At 45.1% G+C, this 24,119-nt stretch overlaps 1 protein-coding gene across 2 annotated transcripts in view; it reads right to left on the reverse strand.

Moving 5' to 3' along the window:
* The window catches only part of SMARCAL1 (SNF2 related chromatin remodeling annealing helicase 1), a 63,732-nt gene extending 41,491 nt beyond the window's left edge, over positions 1-22,241 (reverse strand). Inside the window, exons 1-7 of one of the 2 annotated variants that reach the window (XM_004427535.3) lie at positions 22,061-22,241; positions 20,890-20,926; positions 19,599-20,482; positions 18,800-18,850; positions 10,213-10,422; positions 7,900-7,950; positions 2,640-2,826 (exon numbers count right to left, since the gene is read on the reverse strand). In XM_004427535.3, coding sequence (XP_004427592.1) covers positions 2,640-2,826; positions 7,900-7,950; positions 10,213-10,422; positions 18,800-18,850; positions 19,599-20,424 — 1,325 coding nt within the window. In that variant the 5' untranslated portion in view covers positions 20,425-20,482; positions 20,890-20,926; positions 22,061-22,241. Of the gene's footprint in view, positions 1-2,639; positions 2,827-7,899; positions 7,951-10,212; positions 10,423-18,799; positions 18,851-19,598; positions 20,483-20,889; positions 20,927-21,989 lie in introns of both variants that reach the window. The other variant, XM_087424848.1, reaches the window with a different exon arrangement.
* Between the last annotated feature and the right edge of the window lie 1,878 nt (positions 22,242-24,119).

A 24,119-nucleotide genomic window follows, 5' to 3' on the forward strand; every position in this document is an offset into this window, starting at 1 on the left:
GCGGGCCGCCACCTCACCTCTCCGAACAGGCCCAGCCTCCTCCCCAGGCACGCCTACCTCCACTGAATCTTCCCGACTGTTTCTGGGATCATCTCATGACACAGACAGAGGAGGGGAGGGCAAGAGTGAAAAGACTTATTTTTTACCTCACTTGCTGATTTACAAAATTGGTGGCCAGGGCAGACAGGGCACCCAAGCAACAAAGCATGGAGGGCCTTTTGTTGCAGCCTCCTTGGCACCACCATTTACAACGTCCACAGGGTTTCGTCCATCTGGTCATTCTCAAAGCGGAACGGACCCCTGAATTTCACAGTCTTTTCTTTTTCCCTGCCTCGAGGTACCCCAACCAAGGAACAAAGTGGCCAAACATGAGAACAAAGCAAAGAAAGCACCTGGGTAGCAAAGAAATAATCACAGAGCTGAAAGCCGTCCCCTGCAGGATAGTTTGGAATAACAGACAAAAATGCTGCACTCGTCATCAGAAAACAGGGATTTCAGCCCCAATTCCACTTTTGCAAGCTGAGTGACTTTATGCAGATGACTGCCTTTCTGAGCCTAGACTCAACCATCTGTTGAAAGGGACCATTTAGGGGCCGGCCCCGTGGCTTAGTGGTTAAGTGCGTGCGCTCCACTGCCGGCGGCTCGGGTTCGGATCCCGGGTGCGCACCGAGGCACCACTCCTCCAGCCATGCTGAGGCCGCGTCCCACATACAGCAACTAGAAGGATGTGCAGCTATGACAGACAACTATGTACTGGGGCTTTGGGGAAAAATAAATAAATAAAATCTTTAAAAAAAAAAGAAAGGGACCATTTAGATATTAGAGGGAGCTGACACATGAACGAGAGTTTTTCTCCACAAGTTTGAGTTTTCCATTGTAGTTCTCACATAAAAAACAAAACAAAAAAACCACGGAATTGCCAGCCCTCCTCCCCCAACACCCAACCCCTCCTCTTCAGAGAATGCAAGTTAACAGCTGGGTTCAATTAGAAAGTTTTGAAGAAAGGCTGTGAGTACCATCAGCAGTTTCAGAGCCACAGAGGGAAGAGATGGAATCTGCTGGCCACACTCTGGCTTGGACGCACTGGGGCCCTGGGGAGCCTCGCACACAGTCCCTCAGTGGTGCCAGAGTTAACGGGCGCCTGAGGCCAGCACGCACCATGTGGGCCAAGGATCTCTACTGGAGCCACGAAGAACTTGGGTACTGAAGGCTGCCCAGGGGAAGGGGTGGGTGGTCCCTCTCAGTGTTAATGAAGGAGCCAGAGGAGAAAGATCAAAGGGGAAAACCGCCCTGATTCTGGGTAAACCGAGGCCCAAAGAACGTCGAACAGATGAAGGACTGACACGGCAAAGCGTGCTGTCTCAGAGAGACGGAAGCTGGAAGGGACAGGAAGATGGGGTGGGCAGAGCTGGGACCCTGGGAATGCAGTAAGGTGAGACTCTGCCCAAACCACACACAGAGTGACATCCTGTCCGAGACAGCCGAGCTGTAACCAAACGCCACGAGCGGGCAGCAGACAGGCAGGCTGTCTTCATCGGTCAGTTCCACCGACAAGTTAGTCCCTTCCCTTGCACAGGACTCCTCTCCAACCACAATGACTAATAACAGATCTAGATCTTATTATTTCTGAATGGACTATCGAGCCCTCCTCGACCTCCCGTATTTTCACTAGAAGGCAAGTTGAAACCTGTCATTTTGCTTCTCCCAAGAAACTCTGGGAAAAAAGGACAGGTTTCTCTTTTTTCTTTTTATAAAAAGAGCATCCTAGGGCCGGCCCAGTAGCTTAGTTTGCATGCTCTGCTTTGGTGGCCCAGGGTTCGCAGGTTCGGATCCTGGGTGTGGACCTACACACCGCTCATCAAGCCATGCTGTGGCGGCGTCCCACATACAAAATAAGAGGAGGATAGGTACAGATGTTAGCTCAGCCACAAGATGTTTGCTTCCTCAAGCAAAGAGAGGAAGATTGGCAACAGGTGTTAGCTCAGGGCCAATCTTCCTCACCAAAAAAAAAAGGCACCTTGACTTTCTTTTGGAAAACCACCACCTCGCACTCTCTGCTGAAGTAATCGAGTGGGGCAGGCCCCACCCTCTGGCTCCAGGGATGGGCCCATCACTTGGTCTTGCCAAGAAGACATCCACAGCCCCCAGGCCGAGGTGACTATTTCCGGTGTAGTCACCACATTTAAGGCATTGCTGTGTCAGACCCACTAGGAAAGAGGGGCTTCCGCTGGGTTGGTGAGCTGATGGCTGCAAGCCGAAGACCCTGGCAGGCCTCACGGCCACACCTGAGGAGCGCCTGGCTGAGAACAACGCAAACGAAGCAGCAGCAGAGCTGAGAGAGGGACAGAGTCCTGACGAGAGCTTTAGAGACCAGGTTTTCTATGACACGCACTGAGAAATCTCTTCTCTGAAACTAGTTTGGGTTGGGTTTCTGGACACCCGCCATTCAGAGTCCTGATTAACTCATGGAATTTGAAACCCAGTGGCTGCTATCGGGCTTTGCTAACAGCACAACTGGCTGTTTAACGCCTAGATGCTTCTAGACGTTCAGGAAAGATGAGTGTTCTTAAAAGGGGGGCATCTGAACCCGGTCAGTGGTAAGTGATGAAATCTGAGCAAGAGGCAGATAAAGAACCTACCTGACTCCAGTTCTCTGAAAGGGCAGCAGGTTAGACACGAGCTTGGGGTCTACTCCAGAGAGGTCGGCCTCAGGGATGTCCGCCGTGAGATGGAGAGACGTCTTCTCGAGCTGAGATGCGAACGCCAGGAGGAGTGTCTTGGGCAGAGGATCCAGCTGAACGTGTGGAAGGCCACGCACCCTTTCAACTAGAAAGAACAGAGACACAAGAATTGGAGTGTGACTGCCCAAGACATCTGGGGAAAGAAAAGGGGCGTCGAAATACAAAGTTCAGTGGCTTCTGCTGCATGCCATCTTCTCCAAAAAGAAACTGGAGAGAAAACGGGGGGCGGACAGATACACCCTGGGCAAAACACATAAACCTGGAGAACTAGTTTTCCCTCTCTCTTCCTTAATTTATGCAAAACGAGGACAATCAAGAATGCAAAATTAATCTTCTATACTACACAAACACTGGAAAGAACTGTAAACTGTTCTTGTGACCAATTTTTTTAACCTAAAGTAATTAAAAAATTATCTTAGTACTCCCATTCAAATAAATAAGGACCCATATTCTTAAAAAATCGGCCCAGAAAAAGCAAGACTTTGAATGAATATATCTTGTTTTGCTTCCATGCTCCTTCTGTTTGCTTTTGGTCTTGCTGTTTGAGAAGTCTGAGAACTCTAAGTTACCTGCTGTCAACAGGCAAGGAAGCACTGTGCTCCGTAGAGGAGCTGTCAGGTGCTTCCAGGAAAGATCAGCAAGACAGTAGTGCTGTTTACAAACAACAATAAAAAGGGCACAGTCCGCACAAAGGCCGCCAACTGATAAAAACACAAGTGGCCCTGCACACTTCTGACCCTTTCCATAGGGGATAGTGCCCTCCCGTTGAGAGGTGAGTTTATAGTAGTGATCTCCCTGGCGGAGCAGCCAGTGAGTCCATCAGCCTGGGGTGACCTGACAGCTCCCTCCCTACCCTCTAAAGCAGGTGTTGGCAAGCTAAGGCTTGGGGGCCAAATCGGCCTGCTGCCTGTTTCTGTCAATCAACTTTTGTTGGAACACAGCCATGACCGTCTACGGCTGCTTTCACACTGCAATGGCAGAGTCAAGTGGTTGGGACAGAGACCCGATGGTCCACAAAGCCTAAAATACTTACTATCTGGCCCTTTACAAAAGAAGTTTACCAACCCCTGCCAAGCTCAGAGTCTACACTATTACTAAGGGACCATTACTCTGACTCTTTCAATGAAAGCTTATACTTAACGGTCTTTCCTTCCCAGTGTGCTGGGTCCAGACCCCTACATAATGAATGGGAAATTCTTCTTCCAGCCAGAGCCATTAACCAAGTGGGAAAAACTACTTGGGATCCTCATGGAAACGAAAGCAAATTAATTTCATTGATTTGGGTTTTTGGAAGAAGTTAGCCTTACCTGATTTTAAAATTAAGAGGAAAAAAACTGTATTGGGGGAGCAGGAGAAGTTAAAAATTAAAAAGTCTGAGACAAGATGACAGACCTAGACGTCTCTGGTGGTAGAATTATCATTAAACTACTAATCACAGCCTGGTCTCCTATAGGTTGTAGCTTTTAAGATGTTCTTCCCTTTTATCATTGTCCTTTGAAAAATCTAATTAGAAGAGTAACCATTGTTTACAGATCTTCATTTGCTCTTTATCCCTTTACTCTTTCAGGGGCACCCTGGGAGAGTCACAGTAACTCAGCAAGGGGCTAATCGTCCTCAAGAATCCAGCAGAGGGAACCAAATAGAGAAACTGGGTATATTTCATTTCTACCTAATATTATTTGAAATCCTAAGGTTGTTAGTTCTCTATTCCATATGGTCATGTGTTTTCTAAATATCCTAACAAGGTATTCCAAGAGTCTTTCACCACAACCATCAACCAGATACCATGGCAAATAGTGATGTGAATATGGAGGGCTGAGCCATCTTCTGCTACCTTAAATTGCTTTGTATTCTCAATATATTTAAATCCATTTCTGTCCTTCACTAAATACATGTGCCAGCGATTTCTGGAAAGAGTCTGCATGAACAGAATCACCATGATAAGAAATTAGGTAAGGCTGACAGCTTTAATGTAAAGGAGACTGTCCACATGGATGCAGGAATACATTTTACGCCTCCAAATTAAACCTGAGCATGCTGGTTTCTGCACACTTCAGGAGACTGGGCACTCCTCGTGCTTTCAGAAACCAGTTTCACTTTAATCCTACGATCTTCAGAACTCAAACACCCGATGAAAGCTGAGAAATGGCTGACGGTCTGGCTGGGGTGAAATGTGGTACGTTGTGAGCATTATGTCCTTTCAGCCACTCAAGAGCAGAACAACCAACCTCCACTGTTCCCCTCCAACTATGTCTCCAAAACCCTATGCTGCCAGCCACGTGTGTTTCTGAGCAAGCCCCTGTGCTCTGTCAACGACTGTCGCTGCTGTCCTTTCCCCGTGTAGGGAGACAGCAGGATGTGCTGTCTGGCTTCATCAGTCATCTAGAAGTCGTTTCTGTAACACAGCTCTTTGGTAGAATGCTACTGAGCCACCCAGCCAAGAGATGTCCGTGTTTTCAAACAATAGCTGACAAGACAAGATCACTGAAGAGGATGCAGAATCCTTCTGGATTGTGACAGTCAGGGGAAAACAAAAGGTCTTACGCCAGTTTCACTGTGGGCAAAAGGCCTCAGGTCACTGGGAAAAGGGAGACGAGCAAAGCTCTTAGATTTGCCTTATCTGGAGAAAATAACTGTCACCACATCATCAACGAGCATTCATATCCTCAGAAGGTCTTGTTTTTTTTGGAAATTCTTTCCTTTTTTTTTTTTTTTGGGGGGGGGAGATTGGCCCTGAGCTAACATCTGTTGCCAATCTTCCTCTTTTTCTTTTTTCTCCCCAAAGTCCCAGTACATAGTTGTATATCATACTTGTAGATCCTTCTAGTACTTCTGTGTAGGACGCCACCTCAGCATGGCTTAATGAGCGGTGAGTAGGTAACTGGCGAACCCCAGGCCGCCAAAGCTCAGCACGCTAACCTAACCACTATACCACCGGGCCAGCCCCTCAGAAGGTCTTATTGTAATTTCTTAATTGGTTTCATATGCACATGTTCACGAGCTCAGGGTCAATAACCTAATCTCACACCTGAGGAATGAGACCTAGGGGAGAGGACAGAGATGCACATTCCCCAGGTTTGCAATCTGTTAATGGTGGAATCAGAACGAAACTGGGAACTGTGGTATTCTCCAGCGCCTTGTCTCCTCGGCCGCCTAGTTCACGGATCTGGCTTCTAAACGTCCACATGGGTCACGTTACAAACTCAAGATTGCAACTTTAGTCTGGTCTCTGTCACTGACTTTATTGTGACCCTGCAATGCTCCCAATAAGGAAAACAACTGTTTCCTTTCTCTGGGTCCAAGCTTTTCCCAATCTGTGAAATGGGGAGAAATCAGTCTTATCTTCCACAAGACATTGTAATGAGACAGAATGTAAACACGCAATCTCAACTCTAAATCTAGAATTCTTTTTTTTTTTTTGTGAGGAAGATCAGCCCTGAGCTAACATCCATGCCCATCTTCCTACACTTTATGTGGGACACCGCCACAGCATGGCCTGACAAGCGGTGCGTCGGTGTGCGCCCAGGATCCGAACCCGGGCCACCAGCAGTGGAGTGCACGCACCTAACTGCTACGCCACAGGGCCGGCCATAAATCTAGAATTCTTAACTCAAGATTCATGGAATTACTAATATCAAAAGCAAAATTTTATGTGTGGCCATTACATGCATTTTTCTGGGTGAAGAATCCATCATTTTCACCAGATATTTCAAAGAGTCTACTGCCCACAAAAGATCTGGAACCACAGTGTAACACTATGTGAGTGGCGAGTCATGATTTTTCAACATTACATTCACCTGCTAACGCGGTAAGTACCATGCTTTTTGTCATTCCACAGAAGTCAAAGCCTTTATAGCTAACATAATTATACTGTGGCTTGTAATAATGTCTTTCTGTGGCTAAAGACAATGGAGTGAGAGGGAAAAACTCACCCCTATTGCTCATCAAAAATTCAGCTTTGGCCAAATAATTCCCTCTGAAGCCCAAGTTCTAAATAGCAGCAGCCATGGGGTCTCAGATCAACGCCGGTCATCCTTTCTGCTTCCGCCAGTGTTTGCTGATACTAAGTATCACATTCAAACCTAACCTTGAGCTTCCAGCAAGTCTTTCCTCAAGGAATCAACAGCTCTTCCCTTACATGTACTTTCTGTCAGTCGGGCAGATGGGGATTAAGGGCCCCTTGTGTTACCGAAGAGACAAAGGGGACACAGCATGTTGAGTTATCTACCCGGCATCACACAGCAGGTCACACGAGGAGGAGACAAAGGGAAGAAACCCAGCTTCCTTCTCTCTTCCTTAAAGCCCCTGCCTGGCGGCGAGACGGCCAATGACTTGGAGCTCCCTGGGCTAGATCAAGTCTCTCCTGGCCTGACTGGCACCAGCACCGGCTGGGAGGCCCAACAAGTCCTCAGGGGGTCAAGCAGGAGGCACAGAAGTTGTGCCAGCTGCACATCCACTGCAGAATCATGAGAGCTTGAAAGATGGACAGACTGGTGTTCAGGGCAGGCTGAGATGAGACCATGTCTCCTTTTCTCAGGCATGTTAGAATATACTGCCCCACCCAAGCAGAGCACAGAGAAGAGAAATGATAAGCCCAAACTGGCTTCTCCTTCTTGTAGTGATATCTCCCTTGGTCAGTCTCCAAAGTGCTTATTACACACTTACATGCCCTGGCCTAGGGTTCTGCATCTGCCACGACTCAGCCCATTATGAAGCCTGTGACCACGAGACACTCCAACCTTCTTTGTTCATCTGGTTCTGGAAGTAAACTGAGAGATGTTCCTAGAGGGGATTTAAAGCAGCTTCCATCTAAGCTAAGCAACCCCGGCTCGCCTCTGATCCCCAAAGTCCGCGTACCCTCACTTCTAACACTTCTACGAGGGGCAGGAAGGTTGCATGGGCCTCAGGAATTTGACCAGTACTGCTATACCCTGATGGAAGACAAGGCCCTGCGTTCGCTTGGCTGCTGCAAAGCTACCCTCCCAGTGGACAAGGACGCAGCTGCCCAAGAACAGCTTTACCTTCGCTTGTCCTGCATGCCAGCACGTGCAGTTACCGCAGCGGAGGGAGGAGAGTCTTTTAAAATACGTTAGATTGAAGGCAGATAATTAAAGCTTAACAATAGCACGATATAAAACAAGCAAGGTGGGCATCTCACTTAGTTTACTGTGCTCTTCCAAGAGAAAGTTCCACTTCTTGGTCTGGACATCTGCAATGAGAAGAAACAAGTGAGCACACGCGACCCCCTGCCCTCCTGCTACGTCATCACTTCCTCAGTCCCTGGCTTCATAAACCCCCAGCAAGCTCGGACAATGTGGCTGGTCCCGTGCCTGGCAGTGGGGACACAGAAATTGAGCGAGCGCCTGCCCTTGATGCTTTCTCAGAATTCAGGGAGGAGAGACAAGCAGACATAGTGCTAACAGTGGGTTGTAAGGGTGGAGATAAAGGGTGCTGCAGGGATTCATGACTGGGCGTGGCCCTGCAACTCAGAAATGCCCTACCCCTCAAGATAGGGAGAATAAGTGTAGCTTACATGTACTAAGTGCTTACTTTAAGCCAGGCACGGTGCCAACAGTGTCACATGCACCATCTCCTCTGCTCCTCACTATGCTATAAGCTGGACAGTATTATTAGCTCCTTTTCACACATGGGAAGCAAGCTGCACGTGGTCAGTGGTCAAACAGCCTACGTTCAAATCCCAGCTCTGCCACCTCCTAGCTGTGTGACCTTGGGCAAGTTATGTGACTTCTCTGTGCCTCAGTTCCCACGTTGGAAAAATGAGGATACTACAGCCCCTGTCTCCTAGGGTTCTTGTGAGGATTACATGAAATTTAAATGTAAAATGCTTGTGAAAATGTGCCTGACAAACAATGAACACTCAAAAAAAAGTCAGTAATTGTAAACTATTGTTACTGTTATTACCATTATTAGGCTATCTGCCAATTAGTATAGTGTAGCATAAACTACGCACAATATTAACTAAGAAGGGTGAGCATCTCGCTTACCCAACACTGGCTAATTACTTAGAGACTTTGCCTACCCATCTACCTTCTGAAAAAAATCATGAAAGCTTCAACTTGATACATGTTCTCTGGACAGCAAAAGTTAATTCTTCTGGTCACTGGGGAAGCAAGGTGGTTGGGGACAAAGCATCATGGACACAGTGAGTCCACTTCAGGAAGAAATCAAGATAGTGCAGGTGTCATCCGGCACGAAGAGCAGAAGCAGACAGATTACTCTCGAGGTGGGACCAGTACAGGAGACTCTTCCCGACAACGGCTTGACCCTGACAGCAGCAGAGCAGCAGAGGGGGCAAGCCCGCCAACAGTAGCTATGGCAAAAAAATCCAATCGTGGTTTGGATGTCCGGGTGTGGGCAGGATTGGGGGTCAATGTTTTAGCTGTTCACATTCCCCAAACAGCAGACTATGTCAGGATTGTGATTTCGAAGGTCACGCTTTTCAGAAGACACAGGTCATCTGTGCTTGCCTTTTAAGGTCCACCCCAAGCTGAATGGAACATCTCAGGGGGCAGGAGACGCAAAGAACCCTGGTCCTCGTGTGAGCGGCTCGTCCCACGACTCAGGCTGGGCCCAGCGCATCTCACCTGAACCCTGCTCACCAGCCTGCTCTCACCAGTTACAACTCCATCCATCGAAGGGATAAAAATGCAACAGCCAGCATCACCCTCCTCCTGAAGGAGCCCCAAACCCTCAGGAGAGCTCTCACTGAGGAAGTCATTCTCCAGAGGCTTCTTCCATGACGCTGCCTGAACGTGAGGGCTCAAAGGCATGAGGTTTTAAGGGTTTGCTTTCTACTTGCCTAGGGAAAGGCTAAAACCATCTCAAGAATGGGAATACTAATCCATAAAAGCCACACCATTTTGTAAAACAACATGACCCAAGCTAAGAACGAAACCCAGGGATTCAAAATCCTAAAGCTAACTTCTGCCCCCAAAATAAAGCAAAACTGCTCTGCTTTGGCTAGTGGTTTCCAATCCTGGCTGATTATTAGACTCACTTGAAGATTTTTAAAAATACCACTCCCCAGACCACACCTTAAACCAATTAAATCAGTGTCTCGGGGCGCGACCCACGCATCAGTCTTTTCTGTAGGGATGGGGCCCAGCAATCTGGGTTTTAACAAGCCCTCCAGGTGGTTCTGATGCACGATCTAGTTTGAAAAGCTCTGCTAAGGACAAAATAAAAACAGATGGGTCTAAATGGCTGAAGCAGGAATCACCTGACCAGGTGACCGGGGACAATGTGGAGTTTTCTCTTTGGGGGGACTTTAAGGACAAAACTGGCCCCACTATGTGTTCACTGTCTAGAACAGTTTAGGCAACACCTTTCTAGAGAAAGAGGAGTAGATTAGAAAGTCATTTCTGAATGTTCAAAGAGAGAGAAAAACGCCCTACTCTGAGATCACAGACCACTATGCACCCTGGGAATCGGGCAGAGGCCAATTACTTGCCATAAATTCTGGACTCCATCTGTTTAAACAGCGCAATCAGGTCTTCCGAATAGCCGATGTCTGCCTCGAAGCGGGCCCGGGAGATGAGCACACATCGCCCTTTGACAAAGCCAAGGGAGGGGGCTGATGGGAGGCTGGTCTGTGCCACACTGCCCTCGCCTCTTTCCAGAGGCTGTAGGGTGACCTTGGGGATGCGCTGGGCTGCTTTCACTGCCGAAGAAGAAAAGGACAGAGGTGACCACGCGGACAACTTTCACAGGGCCCTGGGAGGTACATGCAGGGACAGGGTCAAGAGAAACTGCACTGGGCAGGTAGGCAAGAAAAGGCACCGTTAGGTTGGGAAGGCCCGTGAGTGTGCTTCCACTGGGGCTTCGTGAATTTCAGTATTTACCGAATGTAACTCTGCTGTTCCTTGAGTTTTAAAATTAAACAACTTAGAATTGAGAAATGAGCAGGGTGAAGAGGGATCTCACCAGGATGAGTAAACTTATTAGATAATTTCTTTTCCTGTGTCAGAGAAGCCCGAAGTCGGCATGCCAGAAATCACCCACTTACCCTCATTCCTGGGTCACTACTCTGTCTACGCTTGGAGAACAAGGGAAGAGACACAGGACCATCGGCCACAAATGCACGGTTTTGAACCTTATCTGTTACTGACGCATTTCATAGATTAATAGATTTGACTACATAAAACCAGACAGTCAAAAAACACAAACTGAACTGAAAGGCAAAACTATTAAATACAGATATTTGCAAGAAATCTAAACAGAGCTCATACTTAAAAAAAAATACTAAGACCAAAAAAGATAAGAAGAAAGAGATGTAACCAATTCAAAAGAGGGGGCAAAATTACTAATAAACATTTGCAGAAATGTTCAGCTTCACAAATAATCAGAGCAACAAAAAGCCATTTTTTACTTATCAAACTTGCACACACACAAAAAAAAACAAAACACAGATATTTGCATTGCTAGCTGGGAATAAAACCTTTTGGAAAACAATTTGACAACATATAGCAAGAGGCCTAAAAAGTGATCATAAGGATTCAACTTCTGGGACTCTAACCCAAGTAACAATTAAAAATACAAAAGCTGGAGGATAGAATTAGATGGAGGATAGAATACAGAAATGCTTCAGATGGAGGAGGAGAGAGAACTTAGACCAAAAAGAAATGAAGAAATTCTCCAGGAAATATCTGACTCAATTAGGAAATGTAACATAAGGATTATAGGTATTCTAGAGGGAGAAGTGGGGGAAAAAGGAGCAGAGAGCTCGTTCAAATAAATAATAACTGAAAACTTCCCAAATCTGGAGAAGGAGCTGGAATTACATGTAAAAGAAGCCAACAGAACTCCTAATTACATACCTTCTCCAGGGCACATATTAGTAAAGCTGGCAAAAGTCAATGACAAAGAAAAAATATTAGGGGCAGCAAGACAAAAGAAAATAACCTACAAAAGAAGCCCCATCAGGCTTTCAGCGGATTTTTCAGCAGAAACTTACAGGCGAGGAGAGAGTGGAATGATATATTGAAAATTATGAAAGACAAAAACTTTCAGCCAAGAATACTATATCCAGTGAAAATATCCTTCAGATATGATGGAGAAATAAAAACTTTCCGAGATAAACAAAAGCTGAGGGAGTTCATTGCCACAAGTCTCCCCATATAAGATTTGATCAAGAAGGCCCTCATACCTAAAAAAAACAAAGGATTTACAAAGCCTTGAGCCAGGGGATAGAAAAAATCAGAAAACTGCAACTCTCTACCAGAGGAGATTAGCATACACTTAATTATAATTCCAAAGATAAAGGAAAAGAAAACATCAAAAATAAATATTATCACTTCATCTTAACCACAAATTCACAACACATAACGGAATAAGTTGTGACAACACCAACTTAGAAGGGGAAGAGGAAAGCGATGAAACCTGCTTAGACTAGGGGAACAAGAGGCTATCAGGGAATGGACTATCTCACCTATGATATCTTTTATACAAACCGCACAGTAAACACTAAACAAACAATCAGAACAAAGACACAAATAATAAAGACAAAACTGAGAAAACCATCATAACGAGCCACCAAACCAAATTAGCAGTCCGAAATACACAGGATAAGAAACAAGGGAAATACATAACAACTGAAAAACAAGAGAGAAAATGGCAGCATTAAGCCCTCATATATCCATAATGACTCCAAATGTAAACAGACTGAATTGCCCAATCAAAAGACACAGAGTGGCTGGACGGATTAAAAAACAAGACCCAACAATTTGCTGCCTCCAGGAAACACATCTTGGCTCTAAAGACAAACACAGGCTTAGAGTAAGGGATGGAAGATGATACTGCAAGCTAATGGCAAACAAAAGAAAGCAGGTGTTGCCACACTTATATCAGACAAAGCAGACTTCAACATAAAACAGGTAATGAGAGACAAAGAGGAGCAATATATAATGATGAAAAGGACACTCCACCAAGAAGATGTATCACTTATAAATATATCTGCACCCAACACAGGAGCGCCAAAGTACATAAAGCAACTATTAACAAACCTGAAAGGAGATATTAACAGCAACACAATAGTAGGGGATCTTAACACCCCACTTATACCAATGGATAGATCATCCAGACAGACAGTCAATAAGGAAATAGTGGACTTACATGAAAAACTAGACCAGATGGACCAGATATATAAATAGCATTCTATCCAAACAGAGCAGAATGCACATTCTTCTCAAGCACACATGGAACATTCTCAAGGATAGACCGTATAATGGGAAACAAGGGAAGCCTCTATAAATTTAAGAAGATTGAAATCATAACAAGCATCTTCTCCGACCATAATGCTATGAAACTAGAAATCAACTATGAGAAACAAACTGGGAAAGTGACAAAGACATGGAGACTAAACAACACGCTACTGAACAACCAATGGATCACAGAAGAAATTAAAGAAGAAATCAAAGAATATCTAGCAACAAATGAAAATGAAAATACACCATACCAACTCATATGGGATATAGCAAAAGCAGTCCTGAGAGGGAAATTCATAGCAATACAGGCCTACCTTAACAAACAAGAAAATTCCCAAATAAGCAATCTTAAGCGACACCTAACAGAATTAGAAAAAGAACAAACAAAGCCCAAAGTCAGCAGAAGGAGGGAAATAATAAAAATTAAAGCAGAAATGAATGAAATTGAAACCAAAAAAACAGTAGAAATGATCAATGAAACAAAGAGCTGGTTCTTTAAGAAGATAAATAAAGGGCCGGCCCCGTGGCTTGGTGGTTAAGTGCGCGCGCTCCGATGCTGGTGGCCCGGGTTCGGATCCCGGACGCGCACCGAGGCACCACTTCTCCGTCCATCCTGGGGCCGAGTCCCACATACAGCAACTAGAAGGATGTGCAGCTGTGACATACAACTATCTACTGGGGCTTTGGGGGGAAAAATAAATAAATAAAATCTTTAAAAAAAAAAAAAAAAAAAAAAAAAGAAGATAAATAAAATTGACAAACCTTTAGCCAGACTCACCAAGAAAAAAAGAGAGAAGGCTCAAATAAATAAAATTAGAAACGAAAGAGGAGAAATCACAACCGATACCACAGAAATACAAAGGATTATAAGAGAATACTATGAAAAACTATATGCCAACAAATTGCACAATCTAGAAGAAATGGATAAATTCTTAGACTCATACAACCTCTCAAAACTGAATCAAGAAGAAATAGAGAATCTGAATAGACCAATCACAAGTAAAGAGATTAAAACAGTAATCAAAAACCTCCCCAAAAATAAAAGGCCAGGACCAGATGGCTTCTCTGGAGAATTTTACCAAACATTCAAAGAAGATTTAATACCTATCCTTCTCCAGCTATTCCCAAAAATAGAGGAAGATGGAACGTTTCCTAACACATTCTACAAGGCCAACATCACCCCAATACCAAGGCCAGACAAGGACAATACAAAGAAGGAAAATTACAGGCTAATATCGCTGATGAACAGAGATGCAAAAATCCTCAACAAAATATTGGCAAACCGAATACAGCAATACATTAAAAAGATCATACACCATGATCAAGTGAGATTTATACCAGGGACACAGATGGTTCAACATCCGTAGATCAATCAGTGTGATACGCCACATTAACATAACGAGGAACAAAAACCACGTGATCATCTCAATAGATGCAGAGAAGGCATTTGAGAAGATACAACACCCATTTTTGATAAAAACTCTCAACAAAATGGGTATAGAACGAAAGTACCTCAACATAATAAATCCATATATGATAAACCCATAGCCAAAATTATACTCAACAGGGAAAAACTGAAAGCCGTTCCTCTGAGAACAGGAACAAGGGTGCCGACTCTTGCCACTCTTATTCAACTTAGTACTGGAGGTTCTGGCCAGAGCAATTAGGCAAGAAAAAGGAATAAAAGGAATCCAAATAGGAAATGAAGAAGTGAAACTCTGGCTGTTTGCAGATGACATGATTTTATATATAGAAAACCCTAAAGAATCCATTGGAAAACTATTAGAAATAATCAACAACTACAGCCAAGTTGCAGGGTACAAAATCAACTTACAAAAATCAGTTGCATTTCTACACTCTAATAATGAACTAACAGAAAGAGAACTCAAGAACACAATTCCATTTATAACTGCAACAAAAAGAATAAAATATCTAGGAATAAATTTAACCAAGGAGGTGAAAGACCTATACAATGAAAACTATAAGACATTATTGAAAGAAATCAGTGGTGACATAAAGAATGCAAAGATACTGCAGGCACATGGATTGGAAGAATAAACATAGTTAAAATGTCCATACTACCTAAGGCAATCTACAGATTCAATGCAGTCCCAATCAGAATCCCAATGACATTCTTCATGGAAATACAACAAAGAATCCTAAAATTCATATGGGGAAACAAAAGATCCCAAATAGCTAAAGCCATCTTGAGGAAAAAAAAAAACAAAGCTGGAGACATCACAATCCCTGACTTCAAAATATACTACAAAGCTATAATAATCAAAACAACATGGTATTGGTACAAAAACAGACATACAGATCACTGGAACAGAATTGAAAGCCCAGAAATAAAACCATACATATACTGACAACTAATCCTTGACAAAGGAGCTAAGAACATACGATGGAGAAGGAAAGTTCAAGAAATGGTGCTGAGAAAACTGGACAGCCACATGCAAAAGAATGAAAGTAGACCATTATCTTTTGCCATACACAAAAATTAACTCAAAATGGATCAAACACTTGAAAGTAAGACCTGAAACTATAAAACTCCTGGAAGAAGACATAGGCAGTATACTCTTTGACACTGGTCATAAAGGGATCTTCTTGAATTCCATGTCTACTCAGACAAGCGAAACACAAGAGAAAAGAAACAAGTGAGACTTCATCAGACTAAAGAGCTTCTGCAAGGCAAATGAAACCAGGATCAAAATGAATACACAACCCACCAGCTGGGAGAAGATATGTGCAAATCATATATCCGACAAGCAGTTAATCTCCATAATTTATTTTAAAGAACTCACACAACTGAACAACAAAAAAACAAACAATCCAATCAGAAAGTGGGCAGAGGATATGAACAGACATTTTTCCAAAGAAGATATACAGATGGCCAATAGGCACATGAAAAGATGTTCAACATCAATAATCACCAGGGAACTGCAAATCAAAACAATACTAAGATATCACCTCACACCCGTTAGAATGGCTATAATCACCAAGGCAAAAAATAACAAATGCTGGAGAGGTTGTGGAGAAAAGGGAACCCTCATTCACTGCTGGTAGGAATGCAAACTGGTGCAGCCTCTATGGAAAACAGTATGGGGATTCCTCAAAAAATTAAAAATAGAAATACCTTATGATCCAGCTATCCCACTACTGGGTATTTAACCAAACTTGAAATCAACAATCCAAAGATGCTTACACACCCCTATGTTCATTGCAGCAAATTTACTATAGTCAAGAAGTGGAAGCAACCCAAGTGCCCATTGACAGATGACTGGATAAAGAAGATGTGGTATATATATACAATGGAATACTACTCAGCCATAAAAAAGACAAAATTGTCCCATTTGCAACAATATGGATGGAACTGGAGGGTACTATGTTAAGTGAAATAAGCCAGACAGAGACAGACAAACACCACATGACTTCACTCATATGTGGAATATAAACTAACACATTTGACAGAGAGAACAGTCTGGTGGTTACCAGAAGGAAGGGGGTTGGAGGTGGGCACAAGGGGTGAAGGGGCGCATTTATATGGTGACTGAAAAATAATAATGTACACCTGAAATCTCACAACGTTATAAACTATTATGACATCAATAAAAACAAATTCACACACACACACAAAAAATACAAAAGTTTATGGACAAAGGTGTTCCTTACTGCTTTAATACTGAAAAAACGGTGAGCAAATTAAAATTAAACAAACAGAAAATGATTTACACAATTTATGACACATTCATTCATACAATGGAAGGTTACATAGCCATTAATTTTTTTTTAGTATGAAATTTTGGAAAAGACAAAAATACAAAAACCAATATTAAGTTCGAGAATATGAAATCAGTTTTTCGGAGGTCAAAACGGTCCAATAATGGACATCCACACTTTCATCATGCAGAATTAGCTGTTAACACTCACCATTAAAATAAAAATGTTTCTGCTAGAACAATAAGTAAAGAAGACAAGATAAAAATCCTATCACATATATAAAATCTGTATTTTTTTTTTGTGAGGAAGATTGGCCCTGGGCTAACACCCCTGCCCATCTTCTACTTTATATGGGACGCCACCACAGCATGGCTTGACAAGTGATGTGTCGGTGAGTGCCCGGGGTCCAAACCTGCGAACCCCGGGGCCACCGCAGCGGAGCGCGCGCACTTAACCGCTGTGCCACTGGGCAGCCCCAGAAATCTGTATATTTTAATGCATAGAAAAAAGGCTGGAAGGAACAAAACCAAGACGTTAACAGTGGTTAACTGAGTGAGGAGATTATGAGGGATGGTGGTTCTTCTTTGCACATTGATATACTTTCCCTCTGACCTATGATGAGCATGTGGTTGGGTTAAAAGGCAAAATCCAGAGGTAAACCTAAAGCAAAAGAACAGAAAGACTGACAGAGACCATCTTTATACGTTATACTGATATAAAGTATAATCTACTAAGAAGACAAAACAAGCACAAATCTATCTGAAATTAAAAACAAGGATAAACTCACAAATCCACAATCGTTACAAGAGTGTTCACAATCTATCTCGGTAGACAGCAGGTTAAGTGTGCAAAACACAGGTAAGAATACAGAGGAGCTGAACAAGTCGTAATCAGTAAAATTCATCTAAAAGCTACAGAGAATTTTGTGCCCATTAAACAGTTTTCCAAAAATACGTGGAGCATTACCAAAAGCCACCAGACCACACAGAAAGCTAAATGAATTTGCAAAGGCAGAAGTCACCCAAGTCACCACACATTGTGGTCAGAGAACAGGGGTAAAAAGACAACACAAGAAACAAAATCACGACAGTGGAAATCACTGGTCTGAAATGAGCCACAACGAGAAAACCAGGCGTCCATCCCCACGATCTTCACCCGCAGCCCAGGCTCTCCTCCTCCCAACACCTAACAAACGGATTAAAGTAACAGTAAAAGTGGGTCCCCAAAAGAGGTCACCAGCAGCTACCACAGAAAGGGATGCCACTGTCCCATCACCCCTAGAAACTGTGCTGGAGACTCCAGAGAATTCTACCCCATCAAAGGAGTGACCTCACCATGCAGCCTCACCTTTTCCCTTGTTGAACTGGGTGGGGAAAGAGAGGGCACAGAACTGGCTGCAGGGACAGATGAGTAAATGGGAGATGAGAACGCCCAGGGCTGACTCGCTGACAGAGGTGGAGGCTCCGGGCTCCAGGAGGAGGTGAAGACCCCTTGGTGCAGGACAGTCGACAAAATCTCAGAAGCCAGGGGGGCACCCAGGTGCCCGGACAATGACCGGACAGGGCACGGGCTGGAGCCTGCCTGGGCAGCGCCCGCTCCCCGCACTCTCGAGTTACCCAGCAGCAGAGAGAGTGCCGCGAGCACTGCTGTTGTTTGCTGAGCTGTCACCTTCAGGGAGCAGGGGCTGTCACAGCTGGAGCCAGCAGTCCAGGGGAACATGCAGTCTGAAGTCAGACTGTCTGGGTTTGAATCCCAGTTGCACAACTTATTGGCTGTGTGACCCTAGGTTAGTTACTTAGCCTCTCTAGGACTCAGTTTTCCCATCTGTAAAATGGGTGTCATGAGGAATAAAAGAGCTAACTTAAGTAAAGGGCTTAGAAGAATCTGGCATGTAGCAGGATCCTTCCATTAAGAGTCAGCTTGAGTTAATTTTACCCCTGACTTTGACCCAAGCAGCTGCCTCCCTAGGCTGGCCACAGTGAGAAGGAAGAAGAGCATCAGGATGGTGCCCTAAAAGCCATCTGAAGCACAAGCTAGACTCCATCCTGCTCCTCCAGGGGAACTCTTCAATGCCAGCCTCTCCCTGCACTGGGGGGTGACGATACACCTACTTACTTAGGGTGCTGTAGTCGGTCATGCTGAAGTTCCACATCTTGGTGGCAGGATCTGCAATGAAACAGAAGTACTTGTTTGCCCACAACGAGGCTGATGACTGTTGTTATCACTCGTATGTGGACACTCAGTAGAAGCGTGCGGAATGCATGAACGCACGCTAAGTTCAGAGCAGTGGACTGACAAGCCCCTACTGATTCACAAAGTCCCTGTAGAGGCCAGGTAGCAAACACTCACGAGGATAATGCCTTTATTCCACACAGAGGAATTCAGGTCAGGCCTGGGACATCATGGCCTCCCTGTAAGGGGGCTGAGGACAGAGGTGGGATTGGAACCCAAGTTCTCTGCGACCCAGCGTAGTCAGGCAAAGTGGTACGAGAAGGAGTGTGGGCCCCGAGGCCTGGCAGAGCTGGCCACATCCCGGGCCCCCCCTTCCAGACAAACCGACCTGAGCACGTTACTTGCTGAGCCGGCTCCATCGCCTTTAAAACAGAAATAACGTCTACTTATCTCAAAAACCATTGTTAGGCTTAAGTGCTACAACGCACACAAGGCAACTGCAGGAGAGCGGGCCTCACAGTAAACATCCATCCACTCTCCCTGCGGCCGGGCGGGAGATCCCCACGTGGCAGCTGTTTGAAGGACTATCCATTACAAAAGGAGCTAAGACAAAGAACTTGTAACAATGGGATGGACAGAATGTGCCAGTGCACTCTCTTCATAATTATGAGAAACTCTTAGATTAAAAGAGACTCCAGAAATAGACCAAAACCTCTGAAGAACTAGACTGGAGACTCATTACCGTAACGTCTGCTGGGCAAACTCTTAAACACTGCGATGAGCTCCGCGTTGTATCCCATCTTCACGTGGAAACGATCCCCATGCCTCACGCACACGCCGTTCTGGGAGCTTCCTGCTTTCTGGAGCGAGGCCCCTAGCTTCTGCAGGAGTCCTCCATCTGTCCTGGGTGTCCCACTCCCTGAGCCACAGTGGACATCAGAAATGTTCTGCCCCGAGGTGGACGGTCTCACCATCTTGGCCTCTAATTCAGGATCCCCAGGAGGCTGTCCAGAGGGAGCTGGTGTCTTCTGGAAACTCTTTGCTTTGGACAAAGGTTCATGAGTTGTGTTAGCAAAAGGTGTCAATCTGGTCTCCTGTGAAGACTGGGAATGACCTTGACCTAACTCATAACCCAAGAGCTGCTGGCTGGGGACCTGTGGAGGACTTTGTGCCAAGGGAGGAGAGACCCCAGTGACAGGCATTTGACTTGGGGGGCTGTGACTTGGGCAGGCTGTGGGCATCTCTCCTTGCCTCCTCCATGTCCCCTTTGCCTGCTCTGGAGTGCTGAGAGGAAAACTGTGGGAATTATGAGGTCTTCGGTCACCATTAGACGAACTACTGGGATTCTGCTGCTTGAAAATGACACCATGGCTCCCTGGCTTAGAAGGATCCCTGAGGAGATGCTGGGAAGGGCCCTGCTTGGACTGGGAAGGCGTGGCAGCAGCGGAAGGGCACAAGCCTGCGCTCTGATGCTGTTCTGCTAATAATTTCTCAGCTCTACGGGCCAGAGCCCTCTGTCGATTCTCTTCGATTTTTTTCCTCTGCTCCTCTGTCAGAGGCAAGGACATTTTAACAGAGAAATCCTCATGCAGGAATGTCAGTCTTTAATTGGAAACTTGGCAAAAGCTGAGGAAGGAAAAAAATATTGAAATTAACATTAAATGTATTTATTTGCCATTCTCCTACCTTGATTTTAACAAGCTTTTGTCCCAGGAAATGCACAAGAGCACAATCAAAGGATATACTAAAGTTTCTTTTATAATTAAGCACATACACACAGGGTAGAAGGTAGCATATGCTAAAAACAATGACCCCGACCAAAAAAGCAAAAAGCAAGGTCAGATCAACTCCAAAGCCGAACAGGGATTTCAGCTGCAATGTTTTTCCCCCTCTCATCCCCCAGCCACCCTGAGTTATCAGATCCCGAGGAAGTTTTGCAGTGCAACCTAAATCCATTAGATAACGAGAAGGGTGACCTTTCAAACTAGACAGGATAATGGATTAGACTGACATAGACCAAAACAACCACATACCATGGCGCGACACTTGCTAAAATAACCTCTTTCCCACCTGGAAGAGAGAAAAAAGCATTAGCCTCACATAGACTGCGCGCTAAAATTCACCCCTCGGATTCAATCCTCTTATCTTTCCGGCAAATCAGTCCACAAGTGGTCAGCTTCGAGCCACAGAGCAGCTGGGCTTAGAGCCTGCCTTCCAAAACACACCACCACAGAGCAACCGAGTGACTCTTTTTGAAAAATAAGGGGAAAAAAAGGTAATATATGCTCATTGTACAAATTCATATGCTACATAAAAATGTAAAGAAAAGAGAAAATTAATCAGTAATCCCACCATCCATCAACAACCACTATTCACAGTTTGGAGCACAGTATAATTCTGATTTTTTTCTATCCTTAGACACATGTTACATATTTGGAAGACAGAGATATTTATTACAAAACAGGATCAGTACATACATTCTGTTTTGTATCCCGATTTTTTTTTTTTTCCAACTAATTTACTCAGGTCATTCTTCTATGAGCTGCGCCACTTTTGCAATATTCTAGACCCAGGGAGCTGCACACCAATTTCTCTGGCTGGGTTCAGATTACATAGCCTCCACCCAACGTAACACCACGTAAGGCTTATAACGATGACGTGACGTAGCGGGTACTCCAGCAGGACTGTTTAGCCCTGTGAGAAGAGCCCGAGGGTTCACAGGTTGCCTTCCTGCTGGGACTCCCTGTGGCCAGAATCCCAAACACCATCTATCCCCAGAGACCTTCCACCTCCTGCAACCACCAGCAGTGAAGGAGGGGTTAGGGAAAGGCTTTGTTCCCGGGGCACGGCTGAAGCTCTCAGGCTCCCCGGGTAACACCCTCCTGCCGAACTTCCCAGCCAGGGATCTCCTGCACCCCAAACTCTGCAGGTCCAAGGCCTGCTGCGCCAACCGCTCCACTAGCCAGGGAAGGCGAGGCCGTGGGAGGAAGTCCCACTGATCAGCCCCAAACCATGAAGCCATCCCACCACGTGGACGCCCCTCTTCTCTTTGCTGAGATTTCTGTTCCACTCCACTTAGGGAGCGCTCCTCACCCCGGCCCCGGAGGAAGGGAACGCCACGCCCCGCTCTCACCCCTATTATCTCCACTTGGATTCACCCTCGCCTCGGTCTCATCCGCCTCCGCCGCCTTCCTTCCAGTTTACCTTCTCGCCGGGTGAGGCCTAGGACGCGAGCCACATTTCCAGCCGACCCCGAACCCAGGCGCGTCTCCAGAGCCCTCTCGAGCCGATGACTCTTCCGGGTGGGCGGTGAGAAGCGGCTATTCGAGCGTGGCCAGTTCGCCCGCCTTATTGTAGTGCCCAGGCCTGGAGGATGGGGGTGGGAGGAAGGCTCGGTCACCGAGGAACTACATCTCCCAGCGGGCAACGCGGCCGCAGGTACGCTTCAAAAAGTGGGAGTGATGAGTCGGCAAACCAAGCGGCGCTGCAGCGTCTTCTGGGATTTGTAGTTTGGGTCTGGCGAGAGCCTGGAGAGAATTAGGAGAGGCGCAACGTCGTGGGCGGGGCGAGAGTGGTGCACCCTGGGAATTGTAGTCCTCAGTTCCCCCAAAGGTTTAGCCAAGCGCCGGATCATGAGAGCCTGGGACGTTGAAGTTTCCAAAACGGGAGTCTCGATGTCTGAGCTGTCTCAGAGGGCTGTCAGAGTCGTCTCCAGGGGGTATCCCAGGCGGCCGGACTGATTTGGTGGCGTGTAATAAAAAGTATCCGCTGAGACATCCATTCCTGGTATTGGTAACTTTGCACTTTAAGCCCCACCTGCTGTCTCAAACTCGACTAGACCTTCAACGGACAAAGGAGAATCAGCGTTGTCCTTGTCGTCATTGTCCTTGCCGTCATCATCGTCGTCATCATCACTGTCATCTTGCTGAACATTTAATTGAATTATCTCATTTAATCCTCGCTACAACCTTATTATACATATCCCCATTTTACAGATGGGAAAACTGAGAGTTATTCAATAACTTTTTCAAGGCCTTGTTAGGCTCTTTGTGATTCTGATTCTGAAGCCCCGGCTCTTGAGAGAAAATTAGTAAGCTGACACTATCAGAGTCAGTTTACCCCATTTCTGAGCACCGAGCACCTTTTCCCTTCCACAATCAACTCCACTATTAGATACTGGTGGTAAAAATAATATTCCCCCATCATCAGTGTACACGTGATGTTGCTATTTTGTTTTCAAACATGGCTCATTTCAAAACAAAGAGATAGATCTCTACTTAAGGGTTTAGAAAAATGGCCAGGACATATCGTTAAGAAAAACAAAGCACAGCAATGTGTACGTAGTAGTTTGATCCATTAAAAAAAAAAAAATCTTTACCTATAAATGCATGTAAACTCACAGAAAAAGTTCTGGGAAGGAAACAAAAACTCACCAAACTCTTCAGGAGCATGCTACAGTGGGATAAACTCTTCTGCTTTTTAATCTATGTTTTCCTGAATTATTTGAATTTTCTTATAATAATCACATAGAACTTGTGTGACTTGTGAAACAGTAAATCTGTTTTTTTAAGTGGCAAAGACATTGACCTGTCTTACTGAACTAGAGTAAAGTTTAGTCCTAGAAAATGTTTAAGTCTCAGCTTTACCTCTTTTATTGGCCACGTAACCACAGGGACTGTGCCTCCATCTTCTCCTCTGTGAAGTTAAGATAGAAACCATACCACCTTGATAGATCTCCTTGTTGTGGTGAGGATCAAAGCCAGAAAATATGGGAGAAGTGCTTAGTGAACTGTGAAATCCCAGAACAGATGGGAGAGGGATGTTGCTATTATTTGAGGTAAATCTTCTTAGGTCTTTCATTTCTCTACACTCAGCACTGGTTTCCTACTAGAGAGTGTGAACAGAAATTAATGAACACCTTTCCCTGCCCTTCCTGTCCCCCAGCAGTCAGTTAATTTGCTAAGACAGCTAGGTGCTGTCCACTTCACCCACATCTGCCACCGATTCCTATGACAGTCACTTGACTTTGCTGGGCTCAGCTGGCTCACCTGTAAAATGGTATATTACCCTTTGATATTTGCTAAGAAGGCATGTGGACCAGTGGATCTTGGATCTTAGATCTCCTATAGATTCATGGGTCTTATCCTCCCAAATCGTAATTTGGTAGGTCTGGAATTGGACTAGAAGATGTGATGTCCTTTCTATCTCTAAGATTCTAAAATTCTAAGAACGGGAAATTAAAATAAGAATTCAGTAAAAAAAA

This window comes from Ceratotherium simum, chromosome 37 (assembly GCF_057802395.1).
Source record: "Ceratotherium simum simum isolate JZ-2026a chromosome 37, ASM5780239v1, whole genome shotgun sequence".
Taxonomy (NCBI): Eukaryota; Metazoa; Chordata; class Mammalia; order Perissodactyla; family Rhinocerotidae; genus Ceratotherium; species Ceratotherium simum.